Source organism: Salmo trutta, chromosome 13 (assembly GCF_901001165.1).
Source record: "Salmo trutta chromosome 13, fSalTru1.1, whole genome shotgun sequence".
Classification (NCBI taxonomy): domain Eukaryota; kingdom Metazoa; phylum Chordata; class Actinopteri; order Salmoniformes; family Salmonidae; genus Salmo; species Salmo trutta.
This window is the reverse complement of record NC_042969.1, coordinates 86,967,893-86,989,465: the sequence shown is the minus strand read 5'-3', so window position 1 is coordinate 86,989,465 and position 21,573 is coordinate 86,967,893. Positions and strand designations below refer to the sequence as shown.

At 43.7% G+C, this 21,573-nt stretch overlaps 1 protein-coding gene, 1 non-coding gene and 1 pseudogene across 2 annotated transcripts; all 3 read right to left on the bottom strand.

Moving 5' to 3' along the window:
* Positions 1–1,049: 1,049 nt before the first annotated feature.
* On the bottom strand, positions 1,050–4,073 carry LOC115206682 (claudin-8). Its single transcript, XM_029773881.1, has 2 exons — positions 3,561–4,073; positions 1,050–3,237 (listed from the first exon to the last, which is right to left on the bottom strand). Exons 1-2 carry the CDS (start codon positions 3,792–3,794, stop codon positions 2,299–2,301), a joined length of 1,173 nt encoding a protein of 390 aa, XP_029629741.1. The 5' UTR covers positions 3,795–4,073; the 3' UTR covers positions 1,050–2,298.
* Positions 2,062–2,136, bottom strand: trnaa-ugc (transfer RNA alanine (anticodon UGC)). The gene has a single exon. It is a non-coding gene; the product is annotated as a tRNA-Ala (tRNA).
* A 16,416-nt stretch (positions 4,074–20,489) lies between the features above and the next one.
* Positions 20,490–20,915, bottom strand: LOC115206872 (claudin-8-like; annotated as a pseudogene).
* Between the last annotated feature and the right edge of the window lie 658 nt (positions 20,916–21,573).

The following is a 21,573-nucleotide window of genomic DNA, read 5'->3' as shown; positions in this document are numbered from 1 at the left end:
TTTTTACTTAAGTACTTTACACCACTGATCATGTGTCCCTGATCTGAACTATACAGAAATGCACAATTATAGATATGAATATCATTCTCTTCATGGTGATGTATCCTGAATAGGTACACAAAGGTAGAAAAATGCAATATCCTTCTATTGCTTTTTGGGTATTGTTCTACACACTGGCTGTCATTGAGTTCCGCCCCCCAAACAAGACCACATTTGGTTGGTTCGAACCAGACCAAATCTGAACCAATCATGTACGTCTATGTTTCACAAGTTTTTTGGGGGGTACATTATAGTCGAGTACAGTAAAGTAGATATATTCAGTACAACAGAGTACAGTACATTATACTCTACTGAACTCTACATTCACAGTACTCTACTGTAATGTCCATGGATGTCCAGTGCTCAGTTACAGTAAATGGAAAAGTGATAGGTGTCAGAGAGAGCCGAGAGAGAGAGAGAGAGAGACGAGAGAGAGAGCCGAGAGAGAGAGAGCAGAGAGAGAGAGCAGAGAGAGAGAGAGAGCGAGAGAGAGAGAGAGCCGAGAGAGCAGAGAGAGCAGAGAGAGAGAGCAGAGAGAGAGAGCAGAGAGAGAGAGAGAGCGAGAGAGAGAGAGAGAGCAGAGAGAGAGAGCAGAGAGAGAGAGAGAGAGAGAGCCGAGAGATATACACTACCGTTCAAAAGTTTGATGTTATTTGATGTTATTTTAATGGACAAAAAAATGTGCTTTTCTTTCAACTGACTAATACAACCTAAAACAAGGACATGTCTAAGTGACCCCAAACTGTTGAACGGTAGTATATATATTTTGATGTGGGATTTACAAGGTACAAAACAATGTTTCTTAAACTTAGAAAACATCTACCAGAAAAAAGGTTTTAGAAATACATCAAAACACAATGATGTTCGAAGTAGAGACTTCTGCCAACAAATATCAACATTTAGATGTATTTTTTAGAAACCTTTTGCATTCTGTAAGACTTCTTTTCCATCTGTTTGACCAGAAATCAAAGCCTTCGCTTTATTCAACAATTTTTTAGGATCTAAAATGGTTGAATATTTTATATATGTCTTTATTTCAACAAAAATATAGACTCTTAGAGCTTTCATTCGACATACAATTTGACATGCTTCTATGAACTTGACATGTTGGTGGTCATTGGTCCTTTACGTGGAAATGCCCTAAACCATTAGAGCCATACTAAGCTTGCAGTTTCATCAATCTCTTCAAAATAATGATATCAATGTTTCAAAGTTCATCAAAAACAACCGTTGGCAACATGAGGTAAGTAGTTAAAGAATACGTTATTACCAACAACGCTATCAAAGGCATAAGACTTGATGGAGAGAGCTAAGGTACCGTACGCAGAAGATAAACACTTTTACGCCACTTCAATAGCAAACAGACTTTTTCACAGCAGGTTAGGAGACTGAGGTTAAGTTTATGAAAGGGTTAGGAGAATAAACACAGCAGGTTAGGAGAACTAACACAGCAGGTTAGGAGAACTAACACAGCAGGTTAGGAGAACTAACACAGCAGGTTAGGAGAACTAACACAGCAGGTTAGGAGAATAAACACAGCAGGTTAGGAGAATAAACACAGCAGGTTAGGAGAATAAACACAGCAGGTTAGGAGAATAAACACAGCAGGTTAGGAGACTGAGGTTAAGTTTATGAAAGGGTTTGCGAAAATGCTCTCCTAACCTGCTACGAAAATCACCTCGTATTGAAGTTGCTCTCCCATATGCAGAATCAAACATGATGTTCTTTATTGGAGAAACCAAACTTCTTGTTTACTGAGGTCACATGACAGGTAAGGTCAAGGTGACGAAAGGAAAGCTGCTTATATAAAACCGCCAGCAGTAGGAGACAAACACACCCATATGGTACATGAATAATCACATAACAGAAGAAAAACGTAGAAAAGAGTTTCTAGATTCTACACAGCTATAACTGTCCCATTTTACATTTTAGTCATTTAGCAGACACTCTTATCCAGAGCGACTTACAGTAGTGAATGCATACATTTCAATTCATACATGTTTTTTTTTTTTTTTACGTACTGGCCCCCCGTGGGAATCGAACCCACAACCCTGGCGTTGCAAACACCATGCTCTACCAACTGAGCCACAGGGAGGCCAAACACTGAACACATTACAGTTTTACCAGAATACCAAAACAGACATTTAACTTTTCAACAAAAAAAAAAAGATACCAAGTGATTCTAATAATCATATACAGGAAATGCATTTGTTAAGGTACAGTGAGTATCAGAAGATAACTGGTCTCTTTGCAGTCCATTCAGATGTACACACCAGTACTGCTTCCACTGTGGTGATACTGCGACGGTTGAACTCTGGAGCCCTTATACCTGATAAAAACAGGATTCTGAGGTACGGCTTGGAAACTGGAGTTGTGTGAAACGGACAGGTTTCCCGGATGACTGTAGGAGTATGGATTTGTCTGTTGACTACCGGTGTATGCGGTGTACGGAACAGTCACGTGGCTATAGGAGTACGGAGTCTGTTGGCTGATGTATAAGGAGTTAGCCGCAGTGGACAGGCTGCTGACGTATTTGGAGCTGTCAGAGGTGGAGGGACGGTGTCCGTCAACACGGCGTCCGTTGCCACGGTGATAGACCAAAGGCCCAACAACGTTCTCCACCAAGCTAGAGTCGGACACAGCAGCAGGAGGGTTCATGACGACCCCTTGTTGTCCATAAGGAACGTTATGAAGAATCTGAGCTTGGTGGTGTTGGTATGAATCGAGGCTGTGACTCGGTTGGTGGTTCAGACCGGGCTGGCGGTGAGCCCTCATGCTAAGAATACTGGAGATGGGATGATAATGCATCAGAGTGGGTTTGTTGATCCTGTTGGCTGGGTGGTAGATATCGAACGAGGCTTTGTTGGAGTGGACGCGGCGACAGAGGAAGAGAAACCCAGAGGTCAAGAGGAAGGCTCCGGTCACCCAGCCGATGTAGAGAGCATCTCCCAACTCCCTGCGCTGGGCGTCGATCAGCAGGGGGTTGTAGAAGTCACGGATTATGGCGTGAGCCGTCCACGAGACTGGGATGAACACACAGATAGAGGCCAGTAACTGCATGCCTCCAGCCACCACGAGGATGAGGCTCTTAACGCGGTCGTTGTCCTGGATGCAGGAGGTACAGCGCATACCTGCTAGAGCCCCGAGTAGACCCATCCCTGAGAGAGCCAGAGAGCAGCACATCAAGCCCCTGGCAGCCTGTGGAAGAGAAGATCAATACATACTGTAGCACATCAACCCATTAACTAGCTACCTCTTCAAGACGTTCCAATCTCTTGGTGGAACGGCTAAGGTTGAAAGTCGCTGGTTTGAGGAGCTACTGCCCATATTCGCTACAATACATAAAGTAAAGTTTACCTAAATATGTTTAAAATTTGTTCATGATTGACATGATTTCATATTGTTCGTCCCAAATGGCACCCTATTCCCTGCACTACTTTTGGCTGGGGCCCATAGGGTGCCATAGGCACTACATAAGGAAGAGGGTGCCATTTGGGACACATCCATAAATTAAATCATACCTGCAGGTCTGGAGGGAGATACAGCAGAGAGTCGTACACCTTACACTGCATCCTGATGTTGGCCTGTCTATAGCAGTTCATCCACAGGCCCTCCCAGCGCGTCTCCATGACGATGATGTTCTCTCCGATGAAGGCTGTAACCTTCCACATGGGCATCCCGGTGACGGCGGCTGCTCCGATCAGACCCACCAGGCCCACGCACAGCGCCGCGATCTCAGACACGCCCTGGACCATCACGTCGTCCGTTGTCAAGGGTCCAAAGAAACAATCAGGGTCCAAACAAACTCTCAAAGTCCTCCTGACAAAAAGAAACCTTAGGGATAGTTGACTCCCAAATCTACTTTTCTCAGATGTTTTCAGACCTCAGAAATGGTCTAAGTTGGAGATGAGTCCATGTCCCCATACAATGTCCCAAAACAAATGAAAATCCTGTACGGTTGGAGTAGTATCCGAGGCAGAGGGGTGACCTGTCCTGCTCTCAGTGTGATGGTGAAGTGTAACCTGTCCTGTTCTCAGCTTTGATGGTGAAGTGTGAGACAGACAATAGCGCAGGGTGTTGGGTAGCTACTGTCTGTTATGGGAGAGAAACTCTGCTCTCTCCTGGTTGGCTTATAGGATCAGGGTACAAAGGAGGACCTGTGAGGACTGTCTGTGTGCGGGCATTGTCTAGTACAGTAGTTCATTGGTTCACCCACTTGTTGATGTTTTCATAGCCTATTTATAGCCAACACATCCACTCAATTACACATTATACCATTGGAGCTTAATACAGTAGATGGCTGTGTTACCATTGGAGCTTAATACAGTAGTTAGCTGTGTTACCATTGGAGCTTAATACAGTAGATAGCTGTGTTACCATTGGAGCTTAATACAGTAGATGGCTGTGTTACCATTGGAGCTTAATACAGTACATAGCTGTGTTACCATTGGAGCTTAATACAGTGGATGGCTGTGTTACCATTGGAGCTTAATACAGTGGATAGCTGTGTTTCCATTGGAGCTTAATACAGTAGATAGTTTAATACAGTAGATAGCTGTGTTACCATTGGAGCTTAATACAGTAGATAGCTGTGTTACCATTGGAGCTTAATACAGTAGATAGCTTAATACAGTGGATAGCTGTGTTACCATTGGAGCTTAATACAGTAGATAGTTTAATACAGTAGTTGGATGTGGTACCATTGGAGCTTAATACAGTAGATAGCTGTGTTACCATTGGAGCTTAATACAGTAGATAGCTGTGTTACCATTGGAGCTTAATACAGTAGATAGCTGTGTTACCATTGGAGCTTAATACAGTAGATGACTGTGTTACCATTGGAGCTTAATACAGTAGATAGCTTAATACAGTAGATAGCTGTGTTACCATTGGAGCTTAATACAGTAGATAGCTGTGTTACCATTGGACTTAATACAGTAGATGGATGTGGTACCATTGGATCTCAATACAGTGGATAGCTGTGTTACCATTGGAGCTTAATACAGTAGATAGCTTAATACAGTAGATGGCTGTGGTACCATTGGAGCTTAATACAGTAGATAGCTGTGTTACCATTGGAGCTTAATACAGTAGATGGCTGTGTTACCATTGGAGAAAATACAGTAGATGGCTGTGTTACCATTGGAGCTTAATACAGTAGATAGATGTGTTACCATTGGAGTTTAATACAGTAGATGGCTGTGTTACCATTGGAGTTTAATACAGTAGATGGCTGTGGTACCATTGGAGCTTAATACAGTAGATAGCTGTGTTACCATTGGAGCTTAATACAGTAGATGGCTGTGTTACCATTGGAGAAAATACAGTAGATGGCTGTGTTACCATTGGAGCTTAATACAGTAGATAGATGTGTTACCATTGGAGTTTAATACAGTAGATGGCTGTGTTACCATTGGAGTTTAATACAGTAGATAGCTGTGTTACCATAGGAGTTTAATACAGTAGATAGCTGTGTTACCATTGGAGCTTAATACAGTAGATAGCTGTGTTACCATTGGAGCTTAATACAGTAGATGGCTGTGTTACCGTTGGAGCTTAATACAGTAGATAGCTGTGTTACCATTGGAGCTTAATACAGTAGATAGCTGTGTTACCATTGGAGCTTAATACAGTAGATAGCTGTGTTACCATTGGAGCTTAATACAGTAGATGGCTGTGTTACCGTTGGAGCTTAATACAGTAGATAGCTGTGTTTCCATTGGAGCTTAATACAGTAGATAGCTGTGTTACCGTTGGAGCTTAATACAGTGGATGGCTGTGTTACCATTGGAGCTTAATACAGTTGATAGCTGTGTTACCATTGGAGCTTAATACAGTAGATGGCTGTGTTACCATTGGAGCTTAATACAGTAGATGGCTGTGTTACCACTGGAGCTTAATACAGTGGATGGCTGTGTTACCATTGGAGCTTAATACAGTAGATAGCTGTGTTACCATTGGAGCTTAATACAGTAGATAGCTGTGTTACCATTGGAGCTTAATACAGTAGATAGCTGTGTTACCATTGGAGCTTAATACAGTAGATAGCTGTGTTACCATTGGAGCTTAATACAGTAGATAGCTGTGTTACCATTGGAGCTTAATACAGTAGATAGCTGTGTTACTATTGGAGCTTAATACAGTAGATAGCTTAATACAGTAGATAGCTGTGTTACCACTGGAGCTCAATACAGTAGATAGCTTAATACAGTAGTGGCTGTGGTACCATTGTCTGATTTAGAGAAAAAGCTTACACACAACATTTAATGAAAGACAACCAAACAGTTTGAGCTTGAGCTTCCATCTCTCACCAACATAGGGAGCTTCCGTCTCTCACCACCATAGAGAGGAGAGGAACCCATCTCTCACCACCATAGGAACCCATCTCTCACCACCATAGAGAGGAGAGGAACCCATCTCTCACCACCATAGAGAGGAGAGGAACCCATCTCTCACCACCATAGAGAGGAGAGGAACCCATCTCTCACCACCATAGGAATCCATCTCTCACCACCATAGGAACCCATCTCTCACCACCATAGAGAGGAGAGGAACCCATCTCTCACCACCATAGGAACCCATCTCTCACCACCATAGGGAGGAGAGGAACCCATCTCTCACCACCATAGGAACCCATCTCTCCCCACCATAGGAACCCATCTCTCCCCACCATAGGAACCCATCTCTCACCACCATAGGGAGGAGAGGAACCCATCTCTCCCCACCATAGGAACCCATCTCTCACCACCATAGGAACCCATCTCTCCCCACCATAGGGAGGAGAGGAACTGTTTCATGTGAGCCACCCTTAACAGCGTTCAAATCAAATCAATTTATTTATCACATGCTTCATAAACAACAGGTGTAGACTAACAGTGAAAAGCTTACTTACTTGCCCTGCCCAACAATGCAGAGAGAAAACAAAAATAACACAAGAATACACAATGAGTAATGATAACTTGGCTATAAACAGTACCAAGTCGATGAGCAGCGGCACGAGGTAATTGAGGTAGATATGTACATATAGGTAAGGATAAAGTCACTAGGCAACAGGATAGATAATAAACAGTAGCAGCAGTGTATGTGATGACTCAACTCGGTACTGGTACCCTGTGTATATAAGCCATGTTATCATTACTCATTGTGTATTTATTTATCATGTTATTTTCATTATTTCTCTTTTTTTCTCTCTGCATTGTTGGTAAATGCCTAGATTATTTTAATTTTGGTGAATCTCTTATACAATGGGTTAAAGTTATGTACAGAAACCTCAGATGTAAAATAGTAAATAATGGTTACTTCTCAGAAAGTATTGAGCTTTTAAAAGGAGTAAAACTAGGCTGTCCATTGTCTCCATATCTATTTATTATGGCCATTGAAATGCTAGCTATTAAAATTATGTCCAACAAGAACATCAAGCAGTTAGAAATCCAGGGGATAAAAACTAAAGTGTCAATGTATGCCGATTACTCTAGTTTTTTCTTAAGTCCGCAATCTGGATCCCTGCACAGTCTCATTGACGATCTCGATCACTTTTCTAGCCTCTCTGGATTAAAACCTAATTATGACAAGTGTACCATATTTCGTATTGGGTCATAAAATAATAGTGTTTACACTACCTTGTAGTTTACCAATAAAATGGGCAGATGGGGAAGTAGACATACATCTCAAAAAAATATAAATTAACTTACCACAATTAATTTTAATAGAAAGTTAGCAAAGATAGATAAGATTCTGCAGAGGTAAGAGAGGTAAATACTTGTTTATTTATGGAAAAATCACATTGTGTTACGTTCGTCTGAAGGATGAGACCAAGGCACAGCGTGGTAGGCGAACATTTTCTCTTTATTAAAATGAACACCGTCAAAACAACAAAATACAAAAACAACCGTAACGTTATGCAGGCTTACAAAGCAGCAATAGAAAAACAAGATCCCACAAAAACCCAGTGGGAAAAGGCTGCCTAAATATGATCCCCAATCGGAGACAATGAAAGACAGCTGCCTCTGATTGGGAACAAATATCAGGCCAACATAGAAAAAACCCCATAGATATACATAATCTAGACTGCCCACCCAAATCACACCCTGACCTAACCAAATAGAGAAATAAAAAGGCTCTCTACGGTCAAGGCGTGACACATTGATTAACTCTTTGGTCCTTATCACAGTTGACTTACTTACTAATGGTCCTATCACAGTTTACTGACTTACTAATGGTCCTATCACAGTTTACTGACTTACTAATGGTCCTATCACAGTTTACTTACTAATGGTCCTATCACAGTTTACTTACTTACTAATGGTCCTATCACAGTTTACTTACTTACTAATGGTCCTATCACAGTTTACTTACTTACTAATGGTCCTATCACAGTTTACTGACTTACTAATGGTCCTATCACAGTTTACTGACTTACTAATGGTCCTATCACAGTTTACTTACTAATGGTCCTATCACAGTTTACTTACTAATGGTCCTATCACAGTTTACTTACTTACTAATGGTCCTATCACAGTTTACTTACTTACTTACTTACTAATGGCACTGCCTACTCCAGATGACTCATTTTTTAAATCATATGAGTGAAAAATATTTCATTTTATTTGGAATGCTAAGCCAGACTAAATTGAACAAGCCTATTTATATAATGAATGTGAGTTTGAGGGGATAAAATTATTAAATATTAAAGTTTTAAGCCTCTCACTAAAAGCTTCACTCATACATAAGTTATTGTCACGTGTGCTCCCTCTCTGGCCTCAAGGTCACCTTACTGAGTTGATTATTGAGCACACCTGTCACCATCATTACGCGCATCAGCGCCTAATGACAATCACCTGGACTCCATCACCTCCTTGATTACCTGCCCTATTTATGTCACTCCCTTTGGTTCCTTCCCCAGGTGTTATTATTTCTGTTTCACTTTCATGTCTGTGTGCTGTTCGTGTTTCTTCTTTTGTATTATGTTCCGTTTATTTATTAAATATTCACTCCCGGAACTTGCTTCCCGACTCTCAGCGCACATGTTAAAGTTATACTTAAACCCAAAATGGTTCTCCCGTAGATTATTAAGGAAGGCTCATCCTTTGTTCAAAAATTGCCCTTTTGCCTTTATACAGATTACAACTTCTCATTTCCAACTAATTGAAAATAAAATGTTGCTTAAAGTATCGCCCTTTCTTAAATAAGCCATACAAAGCTGGTTACAATTTCAGTTTTATCCTCCAGAAAAGATAGAACAAATTGTCACGCCCTGATCAGTTTCACCTGTTCCTTGTGATTGTCTCCACCCCCTCCAGGTGTCGCTTATTATCCCCGGTGTTTTTATCCCTGTGTTTCCTGTCTCTCTGTGCCACTTCGTCTTGTTTTGCTAAGTCAACCAGTGGTTTTCCGAGCTCCTTTTTCCAAAGTCTGTTTTTTCCTAGCTCTCCTGGTTTTGACCCTTGTCTGTCCTGACGCCGAATCCGCCTGCCTGACCACTCTGCCTGTTCTGACCTCGAGCCTGCCTATCGCCTGGTACTGTTTGGACTCTGAGCTGGTTTATGAACTCTCACCTGTCCCCGACCCACCTTTTGCCTACCCCTTTTGTTATAATAAATATTGGAGCTCGACCATCTGCCTCCTGTGTCTGTATTTGGGTCTCGCCTTGTGTCCATATACAAATATTACAACAAATGTTATGGTTAAACTCAAATATACTGATTACTAAAAAACATTCTTTATGGAAACATGTTTTAAAAATTGTATTATATTTATTAATGGTATTATGAATAGAAACTGAGGATTTGTCACACATGCAGTTATCGAAAATATATGGGAATATAAACTCAATCCAAACTTAAAACCAACTGATTGCAGCAAAAATGGAGGAGGCAAGTGGAAAAGGGAGAAGGTAGGGAACTTGTTTGCCTGCCATATTTTAAAGATACAAATTGGCTGAAATGAGCTGGCATAAATAGAAAAATATTGTAATGCTTTTTTCATAGGAGAAGTATCGAAGTCAGGCGCAGGACACAGGGATGAGTGTCCCGCAGGAGCCTCGATCTGGCTCTGATGCCATGGAGCCAGGACCGGCTGATAACCTAGCACACACTGAAAAGGGGTAAGATTAGTCGAAGAGTGGCGTAGGGAGTTTTGGGCCATCTCCGCCCAGGGGATAAACGAGGCCCACTCTCCCGGCCGGTCCTGGCAATAGGACCGCAGAAACCTACCCACCTCTTGGTTGACTCTTTCCACCTGCCCGTTACTTTCGGGGTGGAACCCTGAGGTAAGACTGACCGAGACCCCCGGGCGTTCCATAAACGCCCTCCAGACTCTAGACGTAAATTGGGGACCCCGATCAGACACTATGTCTTCAGGCACCCCGTAGTGCCGGAATACATGGGTGAACAGGGCCTCCACAGTTTGTAGAGCCGTAGGGAGACCGGGCAAAGGAAGGAGACGGTAGGACTTAGAAAACCGATCCACAACGACCAGGATCGTGGTGTTACCCCATGATGGGGGGAGATCCGTCACGAAATCCACCGATAGGTGTGACCACGGTCGTTGCGGAAAGGGAAGGGGTTGTAATTTCCCTCTGGGCAGATGTCTAGGTGCCTTGCACTGTGCGCATACCGAACAGGAGGAGACATAAACCCTCACGTCCTTAGCTAACGTAGGCCACCAGTACTTCCCCGCAAGGCAGCGCACCGTCCGACCGATACCAGGATGACCAGAGGTGGGTGATGTATGAGCCCAACAGATCAAACGATCGCGAACATCAAATGGAACATACACGCGCCCAACGGGACACTGGGGGGGAGTGGGTTCTGCACGTGACGCCCGTTCAATGTCTGCGTCCACCTCCCATACCACCGGAGCCACCAGGCAAGAAGCTGGAATTATGGGAGTAGGCTCCGTTGACCGCTCCTCTGTATCATACAGCCGGGACAGTGCATCTGCCTTCACGTTCTGGGAACCTGGTTTGTAGGAAAGGGTGAAAGCAAAGCGTGTGAAAAACATAGCCCGCCTAGCCTGGCGAGGGTACAGTCTCCTCACTGCCCGAATGTACTCCAGATTTCGGTGGTCAGTCCAAATGAGGAAAGGGTGTCTAGCCCCCTCAAGCCAATGTCTCCACGCTTTCAGACCCCCGACCACAGCCAACAACTCCCTATCCCCCACATCATAGTTACACTGCGCCGGGCTGAGCTTCTTCGAAAAGAAAGCACAGGGGCGGAGTTTTGGTGGCTTACCCGAGCGCTGAGATAGCACAGCCCCTATTCCAGCCTCGGATGCGTCCACCTCAACTATGAACGTTAAGGAGGGATCAGGATGTGCCAGCACTGGAGCCGTGGTAAACAGAGCCTTCAGGTTACCAAAAGCTCTGTCCGCCTCAGCCGACCACCGCAGTCGCACCGGTCCCCCCTTCAGTAAGGAGGTAATGGGAGCCGCCACCTGGCCAAAACCCCGGATAAACCTCCGGTAGTAGTTGGCAAACCCTAAAAACCGCTGCACCTCCTTTACCGTGGTTGGAGTCGGCCAATTACGCACGGCTGAAATGCGGTCAGCCTCCATCTCTACCCCTGACGCGGACAAACGGTACCCAAGGAAGGAGACGGACTGTTGGAAGAACAGACATTTCTCCGCCTTGACGTAAAGGTCATGCTCCAACAGTCAACCAAGCACCGTACGCACAAGGGACACATGCTCAGCGCGGGTGGTGGAGTATATGAGAATATCATCTATGTACACCACTACACCCCGCCCGTGCAGGTCCCTGAAGATCTCATCCACAAATGATTGGAAGACGGATGGAGCATTCATTAACCCATACGGCATGACGAGGTACTCATAGTGCCCAGATGTAGTGCTAAATGCCGTCTTCCACTCATCCCCTCCCTTGATACGCACCAGGTTGTACGCGCTCCTGAGGTCCAATTTTGTGAAGAAGCGCGCCCCGAGCAATGACTCTGTCATACTGGCGATAAGAGGCAGTGGGTAACTGTATTTTACCGTAATCTGGTTCAAACCTCGATAGTCAATGCACGGGCGTAAACCTCCATCCTTCTTCTTCGCAAAAAAGAAACTCGAGGAGACAGGTGAAATGGAGGGCCGAATGTATCCTTGTCCCAGAGATTCGGTGACATATGTCTCCATAGCCTCCGTCTCCTCCTGTGACAGAGGATACACGTGACTCCTGGGAAGTGCAGCGCCCTCCCAGAGATTTATCGCACAATCCCCCGGTCGATGGGGTGGTAATTGAGTCGCCTTCTTTTTACATAAGGCAATTGCCAAATCGGCATATTCGGGGGGAATGTGCATGGTGGAAACCTGGTTTGGACTTTCCACCGTAGTGGCACCTAAGGAAACACCTAAACACCTCCCTGAACACTGACAGGACCATCCCTTGAGAACCCTCTGTTGCCACGAAATAGTAGGATCATGGGAAGCCAACCAGGGAAGACGCAAAACAACGGGAAACGCAGGAGAGTCAATCAGAAAGAGACTAATTCTGTCCTCATGACACCCCTCACCATAGCAATGGGAGCCGTGACCTCCCTAATCAGCCCCGACCCCAAAGGACGACTAGAGCATGTACAGGGAAGGGAACATCAACGGGAACAATAGGAATCCCTAATCTATGAGCCAAGGACTGATCAATAAAGTTCCCAGCTGCGCCTGAATCTACTAGAGCCTTATGCTGGGAATGCGGGGAAAACCCCGGAAATCCTATAGATACCCACATGTGAGCAACAGGGGGGTCTGGGTGAGTTGTGTGCCTACTCACCTGAGATGAACCACCAGTGTTCCGCCTACCACCTCGACTTCCTGGAGAACCTCCCCAGCACCGACCAGCAGTGTGTCCTCTGCGGCCAGCTAGTGCATGGAATGGTTCCCCCTCCGGTCTCCCTTGTACCAGCCCCTCCCAACTCCATAGGTGTTGGGTCTAAGGGGCTGGGGGATGGAACCAACGAACCCCGATCCGGACGTTCGCGGGAGGCCAACAGGTTATCCAGCCGGATCGATAAGTCCACCAGCTGGTCCAGGTGGATGGTGGTGTCCCTACAGGTTAGCTCCCGACGAACGTCCTCTCGCAAACCACACCTGTAGTGGTCGATCAGGGCCCGCTCATTCCATCATTCCCGCCGCCAGAGTACTAATGTCCAGCGCAAACTCCTGAGCGCTCCTCATCCCCTGTCTTAACTGCAACAATCGCTCCCCCGCCGCTCCCCCTTCTGGTGGATGATCAAATACTGCCCGAAAGCGGCGGGAGAAGTCCTTGTAGTCATCCAGAGTCGGGCCTTCCCCTCCCCAGATGGCGTTGGCCCACTCCAGGGCTTTACCAGTCAGACAGGAGATGAGAGCGCTCACTCTCTCGCGTCCCGAAGGTGCCGGCTGGACAGCCGCCAGGTAGAGCTCCAGCTGGAGTAGGAACCCCTGGCACCCGACAGCTGTTCCGTCATACGTTCTCGGGAGCGAGAGCTGAATCCCACTGGATACTGACGACGGATGGTTGAGCATGTGTGTATGATGTGGTTCTGGTGGCGATGGAATGGCTGGGTCGAAGGGAAATCCTCTTCTCTCAATACTGTCCATAGTCTGCAGCACGCAATCCAAACTACAAAACAGGAGGTAACAATCACGGACAAGACAAACAAATAATAAATAATGAATATAATCAGAATGAGAAAATAAGAGAATAAGAAACAGGTGTGTATAATAAAGACAAACGAACAGGGAAACATAAATCGGTGGTAACTGGTAAGCCGGTGACGTCGATCGCCGAACGCCACCCGAACAAGGAGAGGGGCCGACTTCGGCGGAAGTCGTGACAAATATACCATTTTCATTTGATGACAGAAATGTTGACAGCTGCGCCATACAGGTTGCAAAATAAATGGGAAGAGATTCGATGTACCAATTCCATGGCATATGGTTTATGAAATGGTACAAAAAAACTACACTTGATTCAACAATTAGAGTTTTTCAATTTAAATGATTATATAAAATTCGTGCCACCAACAGAATGCTATATATATGGGGCATACAACAATCTCAGCTCTGTAGATTTTGCTGCGAAGAGACAGAATCAATAGATAATTTATTCTGGTATTGCCCCTATGTAGCTTGTTTCTGGTCACAGGTTCAGGAATGGTTAAAGAAAATCACAACATGAACTTAAATGAACCTTACAAATAGCAGTGTTGGGCGATTTGTTTAAGCCATAGTCAGTCAATAAATAATATAATAATACTGGTAAGAAAGGTTTTCATCTTTATCACACAATCTGTGGATACTATACGATTAGAAAGGTTAAAAACGTATGTCAAACATCACAGCACAATTTAAATATATATGACACATGGAAACCAAACGAGGGTGGTCTATGGTGATAGGTGGGATGGGCTGAGAGGGTGGTCTATGGTGATAGGTGGGATGGGCTGAGAGGGTGGTCTGTGGTGATAGATGGGATGGGCTGAGAGGGTGGTCTATGGTGATAGATGGGATGGGCTGAGAGGGTGGTCTATGGTGATAGGTGGGATGGGCAGAGAGGGTGGTCTATGGTGATAGGTGGGATGGGCTGAGAGGGTGGTCTATGGTGATAGGTGGGATGGGCTGAGAGGGTGGTCTATGGTGATAGGTGGGATGGGCTGAGAGGGTGGTCTATGGTGATAGGTGGGATGGGCTGAGAGGGTGGTCTATGGTGATAGGTGGGATGGGCTGAGAGGGTGGTCTATGGTGATAGGTGGGATGGGCTGAGAGGGTGGTCTGTGGTGATAGATGGGATGGGCAGAGAGGGTGGTCTATGGTGATAGGTGGGATGGGCTGAGAGGGTGGTCTATGGTGATAGGTGGGATGGGCTGAGAGGGTGGTCTATGGTGATAGGTGGGATGGGCTGAGAGGGTGGTCTATGGTGATAGGTGGGATGGGCAAAGAGGGTGGTCTATGGTGATAGGTGGGATGGGCAAAGAGGGTGGTCTATGGTGATAGGTGGGATGGGCAAAGAGGGTGGTCTATGGTGATAGGTGGGATGATATGTCAAATAGGAGTGGCAATATCGTCCACTATTATCCTCAGTAATTTTCCATCCAAGTTGTCAGACCCCGGTGGCTTGTCATTGTTGATAGACAACAAAACTTTTTCCACCTCTTCCACACTCACTTCACGGAATTCAAAATTACAACGCTTGTCTTTCATCATTTGGTCAGATACACACAGATATGTAGTGACAATGTTTGTTGCTGGCATGTCATGCCTAAATTTGCTAATCTTGCCAATTAAAAAAATCATGAATGTTTTTGGCAGTATCATTGGGTTTTGTGATAAATGAGGCATCTGATTCAATGAATGATAGAGTGGAGTTTGGCTTTTTTGCCACAAAATTTTATTTAAGGTGCTCCAATCTTTTTTACTATCATTATTTATGTCATTTATGTTTGTTTCATAGTGTAGTTTCTTCTTCTTTTTATTCGGTTTAGTCACATGATTTCTCAATTTGCGGTACGTATGCCAGTCAGTTGTACCTATGTGCCATTTATTTTGACTCATCCATCTCAACCATACAGTTTTCAATCCTCAGGGAATGAACCGTTTTTACAGTCATTTTCTTAATGGGTGCGTGCTTATAAGCAATTTCACAAATGTGTCAAGTGCAACGTCTGTTTGCTCCTCATTACACACCACATACCAACAAATATTATTTACATCATCAACATATGAATCACTGCAAACTTCTTGTATGACCTCTTATACACTATATTAGGCCCAGCGTTCGGGACTTTGGTTTTCCTAGATATGGCTACTATATTGTGATCACTTCATTCAATAGATTTGGATACTGCTTTAAAGCACATTTCTGCAGCATTAGTAAAGATGTGATCAATACATGTTGATGATTTAATTCCTGTGCTGTTTATAACTACCCTGGTAGGTTGATTGACAACCTGATCCAGGTTGTAGGCACTGGTTACAGCTTGAAGGTTTTCCTGAGTGGGCAGCTTGATGATAGCCAGTCAATATTTAAATCACCCAGAAAATATACCTCTTTATTGATATTGTTAGCAGTTGATGTTACTCTTTAATAACACAGACCCCAAAGCAAATCAGGGGGAGGAAAGTAGGTTTATTCAAAGAGAACAAATCATGCAGGGATGTAAATGGGAGATGTACATGCTCCCCTGTCCTCAGTGATTCTCTCCACAGAACAAAGGGACAGGATGAAGTTTTATAATCCAACCGTAGCATGTGGTTGACCAATTAGAACTCCTTGCAATAAAACTGGGCCAATGGCCAAATAACAAGTATCCTTTTTCAGGTTCAATGTATAAACAATTTTGGACCAATGAGAACTTGCCATGTGTGACGCTGGTATAAGGGATCAGGAGACAGGTGCAGGAATGCGTAGTAGGGGGTTTTATTTCTCAAATTACAGCTTGCCGTGTAAAGGCACGGGGACGAAGACCAAACAAACACGTATACAAAACACAGGGTAGAAACCCAAACATAAGAGCGAGGAGTGCCTCGAATATAAATACACGGGACGAGACCCGCAATCTGCACAATATACGTGGCACGAAAGCCAGGTTGGAGTCATTAAAACTCGTTTTTAAACCACTCCACAAATGTATTGTTAACAAACTATAGTTTTGGCAAGTTGGTTAGGACATCTACTTTGTGCATGACACAAGTCATTTTTCCAACAATTGTTTACAGACAGATTATTTCCCTTATAATTCACTGTATTACAATTCCAGTGGGTCAGAAGTTTACATACACTAAGTTGACTGTGCCTTTAAACAGCTTGGAAAATTCCAGAAAATTATGTCATGGCTTTAGAAGCTTCTGATAGGCTAATTGACATAATTTGAGTCAATTGGAGGTGTACCTGTGGATGTATTTCAAGGCCTACCTTCAAACTCAGTGCCTATTTGCTTGACGTCACGGGAAAATCAAAAGAAATCAGCCAAGACCTCCACAAGTCTGGTTCATACTTGGGAGCAATTTCCAAACGCCTGAAGGTACCACGTTCATCTGTACAAACAATAGTATGCAAGTATAAACACCATGGGACCATGCAGCGTCATACCGCTCAGGAAGGAGACGCGTTCTGTCTCCTAGAGATGAACGTACTTTGGTGCGAAAAGTGCAAATCAATCCCAGAACAACAGCAAAGGACCTTGTGAAGATGCTGGAGGAAACAAGTACAAAAGTATCTATATCCACAGTAAAACAAGTCCTATATCGGCATAACCTGAAAGGCCGCTCAGCAAGGAAGAAGCCACTGCTCCAAAACCGCCATAAAAAAGCCAGACTACGGTTTGCAACTGCATATGGGGACAAAGCTCGTACTTTTTGGAGAAATGTCCTCTGGTCTGATGAAACAAAAGTAGAACAGTTTGGCCATAATGACCATCGTTATGTTTGGAGGGAAAAGGGGGAGGCTTGCAAGCCGAAGAACACCATCCCAACTGTGAAGCATGGGGGTGGCAGCATCATGTTGTGGGAGGGCTTTGCTGCAGGAGGGACTGGTGCACTTCACAAAATAGATGGCATCATGAGGCAGTAAAGTTAAAGCTTGGTTGCAAATGGGTCTTCCAAATGGACAATGACCCAAAGCATACTGGGAATGTGATGAAAGAAATAAAAGCTGAAATAAATCATTCTCTCTACTATTATTCTGACATTTCACATTCTTAAAATAAAGTGGTGATCCTAACTGACCTAAAACAGGGAATTTTTACTGGGATTAAATGTCAGGAATTGTGGAAAACTGAGTTTAAATGTACTTGGCTAAGGTGTATGTAAACTTCCGACTTCAGCTGTATATGGCACAGCTGTCCATTTTTGGGGTAACCTGCACACAATGGACTTCCTGCTAGGGCACACCACCTCAGTGCTAACAGTATAAATCTGGTTCATAGGCTCATGATTACTGCATACAATAGCTGTAGGATCAGCAGAGACATTCAGGGCAGTTAGAGGGACATAAATTAGGTTACTTACATTGTGTCTACCAATGCCCCTGGGATAATGTACATTTGCTAAAGCATTATGATGACTCAGTGACACAATGTTAGGGATTAACCGAACTGGGCTTGGGTCAAATAAAATAAAATGTTATTTGTCAAACGCGCCGAATACAACAGGTGTAGACCTTACAGTGAAATGCTTACTTACAAGCCCTTAACCAACAATGCACTTAAATGCACTTAAAAATAAGTGTTAAGTAAAAAATAAAAGTAAAAAATAAGTAACAAATAATTAAAGAGCAGCAGTAAAATAACAGTAGCGAGGTTATATACAGGGGGTACAGGTACAGAGTCAATGTGCGAGGGGCACCGGTTAGTCGAGGAAATTCAGGTAATAAATACACGTAGGTAGAGTTAAAGAGACTATGTATATATAACAACAGAGAGTAGCAGTGGTGTAAAAGAGAAGGGGGGGGCAATGCAGATAGTCTGAAACATCAATTTATTATACATTTATTGGAGAAAAGTACAGGAACCAAATAATAAAATGTCATTGAGTAATTCAGCAAAATCCTGTTTTATATTCCAGAAGCTGAAAGACTAATCTCAACTTTTAAAAATAAATTAAAATGCAACATCTTTTGACTTAAGATTACTTCATTTGTTTTATCCAAAATGACTTGCAAATCCTGACTCCATTCTAATTGTTTCTGTTCTGCTCTGTTTGTTTTCAAGTCAAGTCCTCTGTTCCACCCTAGTGGGATTTCAGGATGGTCTCCAGTCTGTCTTAACTTCCCAAGGTGCACAGCACCCAGGCAGTAGTCAAATGATGTTAACCAATGGTGTTCGTATGTCAACAAAGGCCCCGGAGAATAATCTAATGATGGTAGCCAATGGAACAAACCCATTACTGTGCCACTGCTCTTCAAAACACATTAGCAGAAATGTCTATTTACAGCACACAGTCAGCAACATATCTTACAATGGGAGATACTTTTGTCCAACCAGCTACTTTAGGAGTGAAAATAATAAAATGTTTTTTTTTCAGTGAATGTAGGTTATTACACATTATACCTCCTTAGTTACAGTAGATGTTACATAACATGTCGTTTTTTTTATCATGGTTGCATCCCAAATGTCAAACTAACACCTATATAGTGCACTACTTTTGACCAGAATCCTATGGGGCCCTGCTCAAAAGTAGTGCACTAAATAGGTGATAGGTTGACATTTGGGACGCAGACCGTGATAAAAACTACATGTTATGAAACATCTACTGTAACTAAGAGGGTATAATATGTAATTACCTACATTCACTGCACAGAGCACACAACAACATCAACACCAATGTATGTAATATATATATATATATATATATATATATGTACACATATAATCTTAAAGGACGTCATTATAAAGCATGTGTGCTTATACACCCCAACAATACCAAAGTACAAATATGAGCAAATAAAAACTTGAAACAAAGGATAATTATTTGGATTAAGGGTCACTCAAAGTCCTCTCCTGAGTTCACAGTTCATCTATTATAAGTGTATTTACTATCTTTAAACAGCTTTCTTACAAACAAATTCAATAGACACATTTGTTTTTCTCAAATGAAATGTATCTTTTCACAACTGAAATGCATCTTATGACAACTGAAATGTGTCTTATGACAACTGAAATGCATCTTATTACAACTGAAATGCATCTTATGACAACTGAAATGCGTCTTATGACAACTGAAATGCATCTTATGACAACTGAAATGCGTCTTATGACAACTGAAATGCGTCTTATGACAACTGAAATGCGTCTTATGACAACTGAAATGCGTCTTATGACAACTGAAATGTGTCTTATGACAACTGAAATGCGTCTTATGACAACTGAAATGCGTCTTATGACAACTGAAATGCGTCTTATGACAACTGAAATGCATCTTATGACAACTGAAATGCATCTTATGACAACTGAAATGCATCTTATGACAACTGAAATGCATCTTATGACAACTGAAATGTATCTTATGACAACTGAAATACATCATGATAATTTTTCACGATTAAGGGTTCCTCCAAATTCTCTCTTTGTGAGTTCACAGTTCAGTGTATTCCATCATTTAGTCTCTTAGTGAAGCTGAAATGCATTTTTTTTTAACAACTGAAACGCTTCTTTCAAACCCTACTCATAAGAACACATCTCAGTCGGGTCCGTTGCAGTTCCTCACACCTGGGTCTGTATAAACGCTAGTCTCTTTCCTTCCCCTTTAGTCTCAACACTCAGAGGTAAGCTACAGCACTGCGTACCGAGGGGTACCTGGTTGAGGCAGTGTTTGGAGCCGGGGTAGCCGTAATTGGAAGGCTGCCTCTCTAGAGGCTGGGGCTACAGGAGTTGTTGAAGCTGTGGCTGGTAATTTAGCTGGGGGGGGGTTAAGACATTTATTGACTAGGGCTGTTCCTGGAGTACATGTACCCGTCTGGCCTTTAATCCTCTTTGACGTTACAGCAGCAGAACACGCAGCCGCCGGCGAAGAGGACGGCAGAGGAGACCCATCCGATGTAGAGAGCATTCTCCCAGCTGTAAGCCCAGGATAGAGACGAGCAGCCCCCACCTCTCCCAGGGCCAAGGCACAGCACATCAGACCCCTGGCCGACCTGCAGGTCTGGAGACAGAGCCAGGAGGGAGTCGTACACCTTCCACTCCATCCTGATGTTGGCATGTCTGAAGCAGTTCCTTACGCAGACCCTCGTAACGCGTCTCGAACACGATGATGTTCTCTACGACGAAGGCCGTCACGCTCCACATGGGCATCCCCATGCTGGCAGCCGTCTCGATCAGACCGATGACAGACAGCAACAAATCAATGATCTCCAGAGCTGAGCTGGCCATGGTCTCACTCTGTCCTGCCTAACCCACCAAGACCTACCTAGTCAACATGGCTGAGTGTTTAACTAACCCACCTAGTCAACATGGCTGAGTGTTTAACTAACCCACCTAGTCAACATGGCTGAGTGTTTAACTAACCCACCTAGTCAACAGGCTGAGTGTTTAACTAACCCACCTAGTCAACAGACTGAGTGTTTAACTAACCCACCTAGTCAACAGGCTGAGTGTTTAACTAACCCACCTAGTCAACAGGCTGAGTGTTTAACTAACCCACCTAGTCAACAGGCTGAGTGTTTAACTAACCCACCTAGTCAACAGGCTGAGTGTTTAACTAACCCACCTAGTCAACAGGCTGAGTGTTTAACTAACCCACCTAGTCAACAGGCTGAGTGTTTAACTAACCCACCTAGTCAACAGGCTGAGTGTCTAACTAACCCACCTAGTCAACAGGCTGAGTGTTTAACTAACCCACCTAGTCAACAGGCTGAGTGTCTAACTAACCCACCTAGTCAACAGGCTGAGTGTTTAACTAACCCACCTAGTCAACAGGCTGAGTGTTTAACTAACCCACCTAGTCAACAGACTGAGTGTTTAACTAACCCACCTAGTCAACAGGCTGAGTGTTTAACTAACCCACCTAGTCAACAGGCTGAGTGTTTAACTAACCCACCTAGTCAACAGGCTGAGTGTTTAACTA

Bases quoted from the DNA above. Each gene is read 5' to 3' on its own strand.
- LOC115206682 (XM_029773881.1), bottom strand. From the start codon at position 3,794: ATGGTCCAGGGCGTGTCTGAGATCGCGGCGCTGTGCGTGGGCCTGGTG. The intron at 3,238-3,560 runs GTATGATTTAAT...TCTCTTCCACAG, and splicing joins ATCTCCCTCCAGACCTGCAG to GCTGCCAGGGGCTTGATGTG.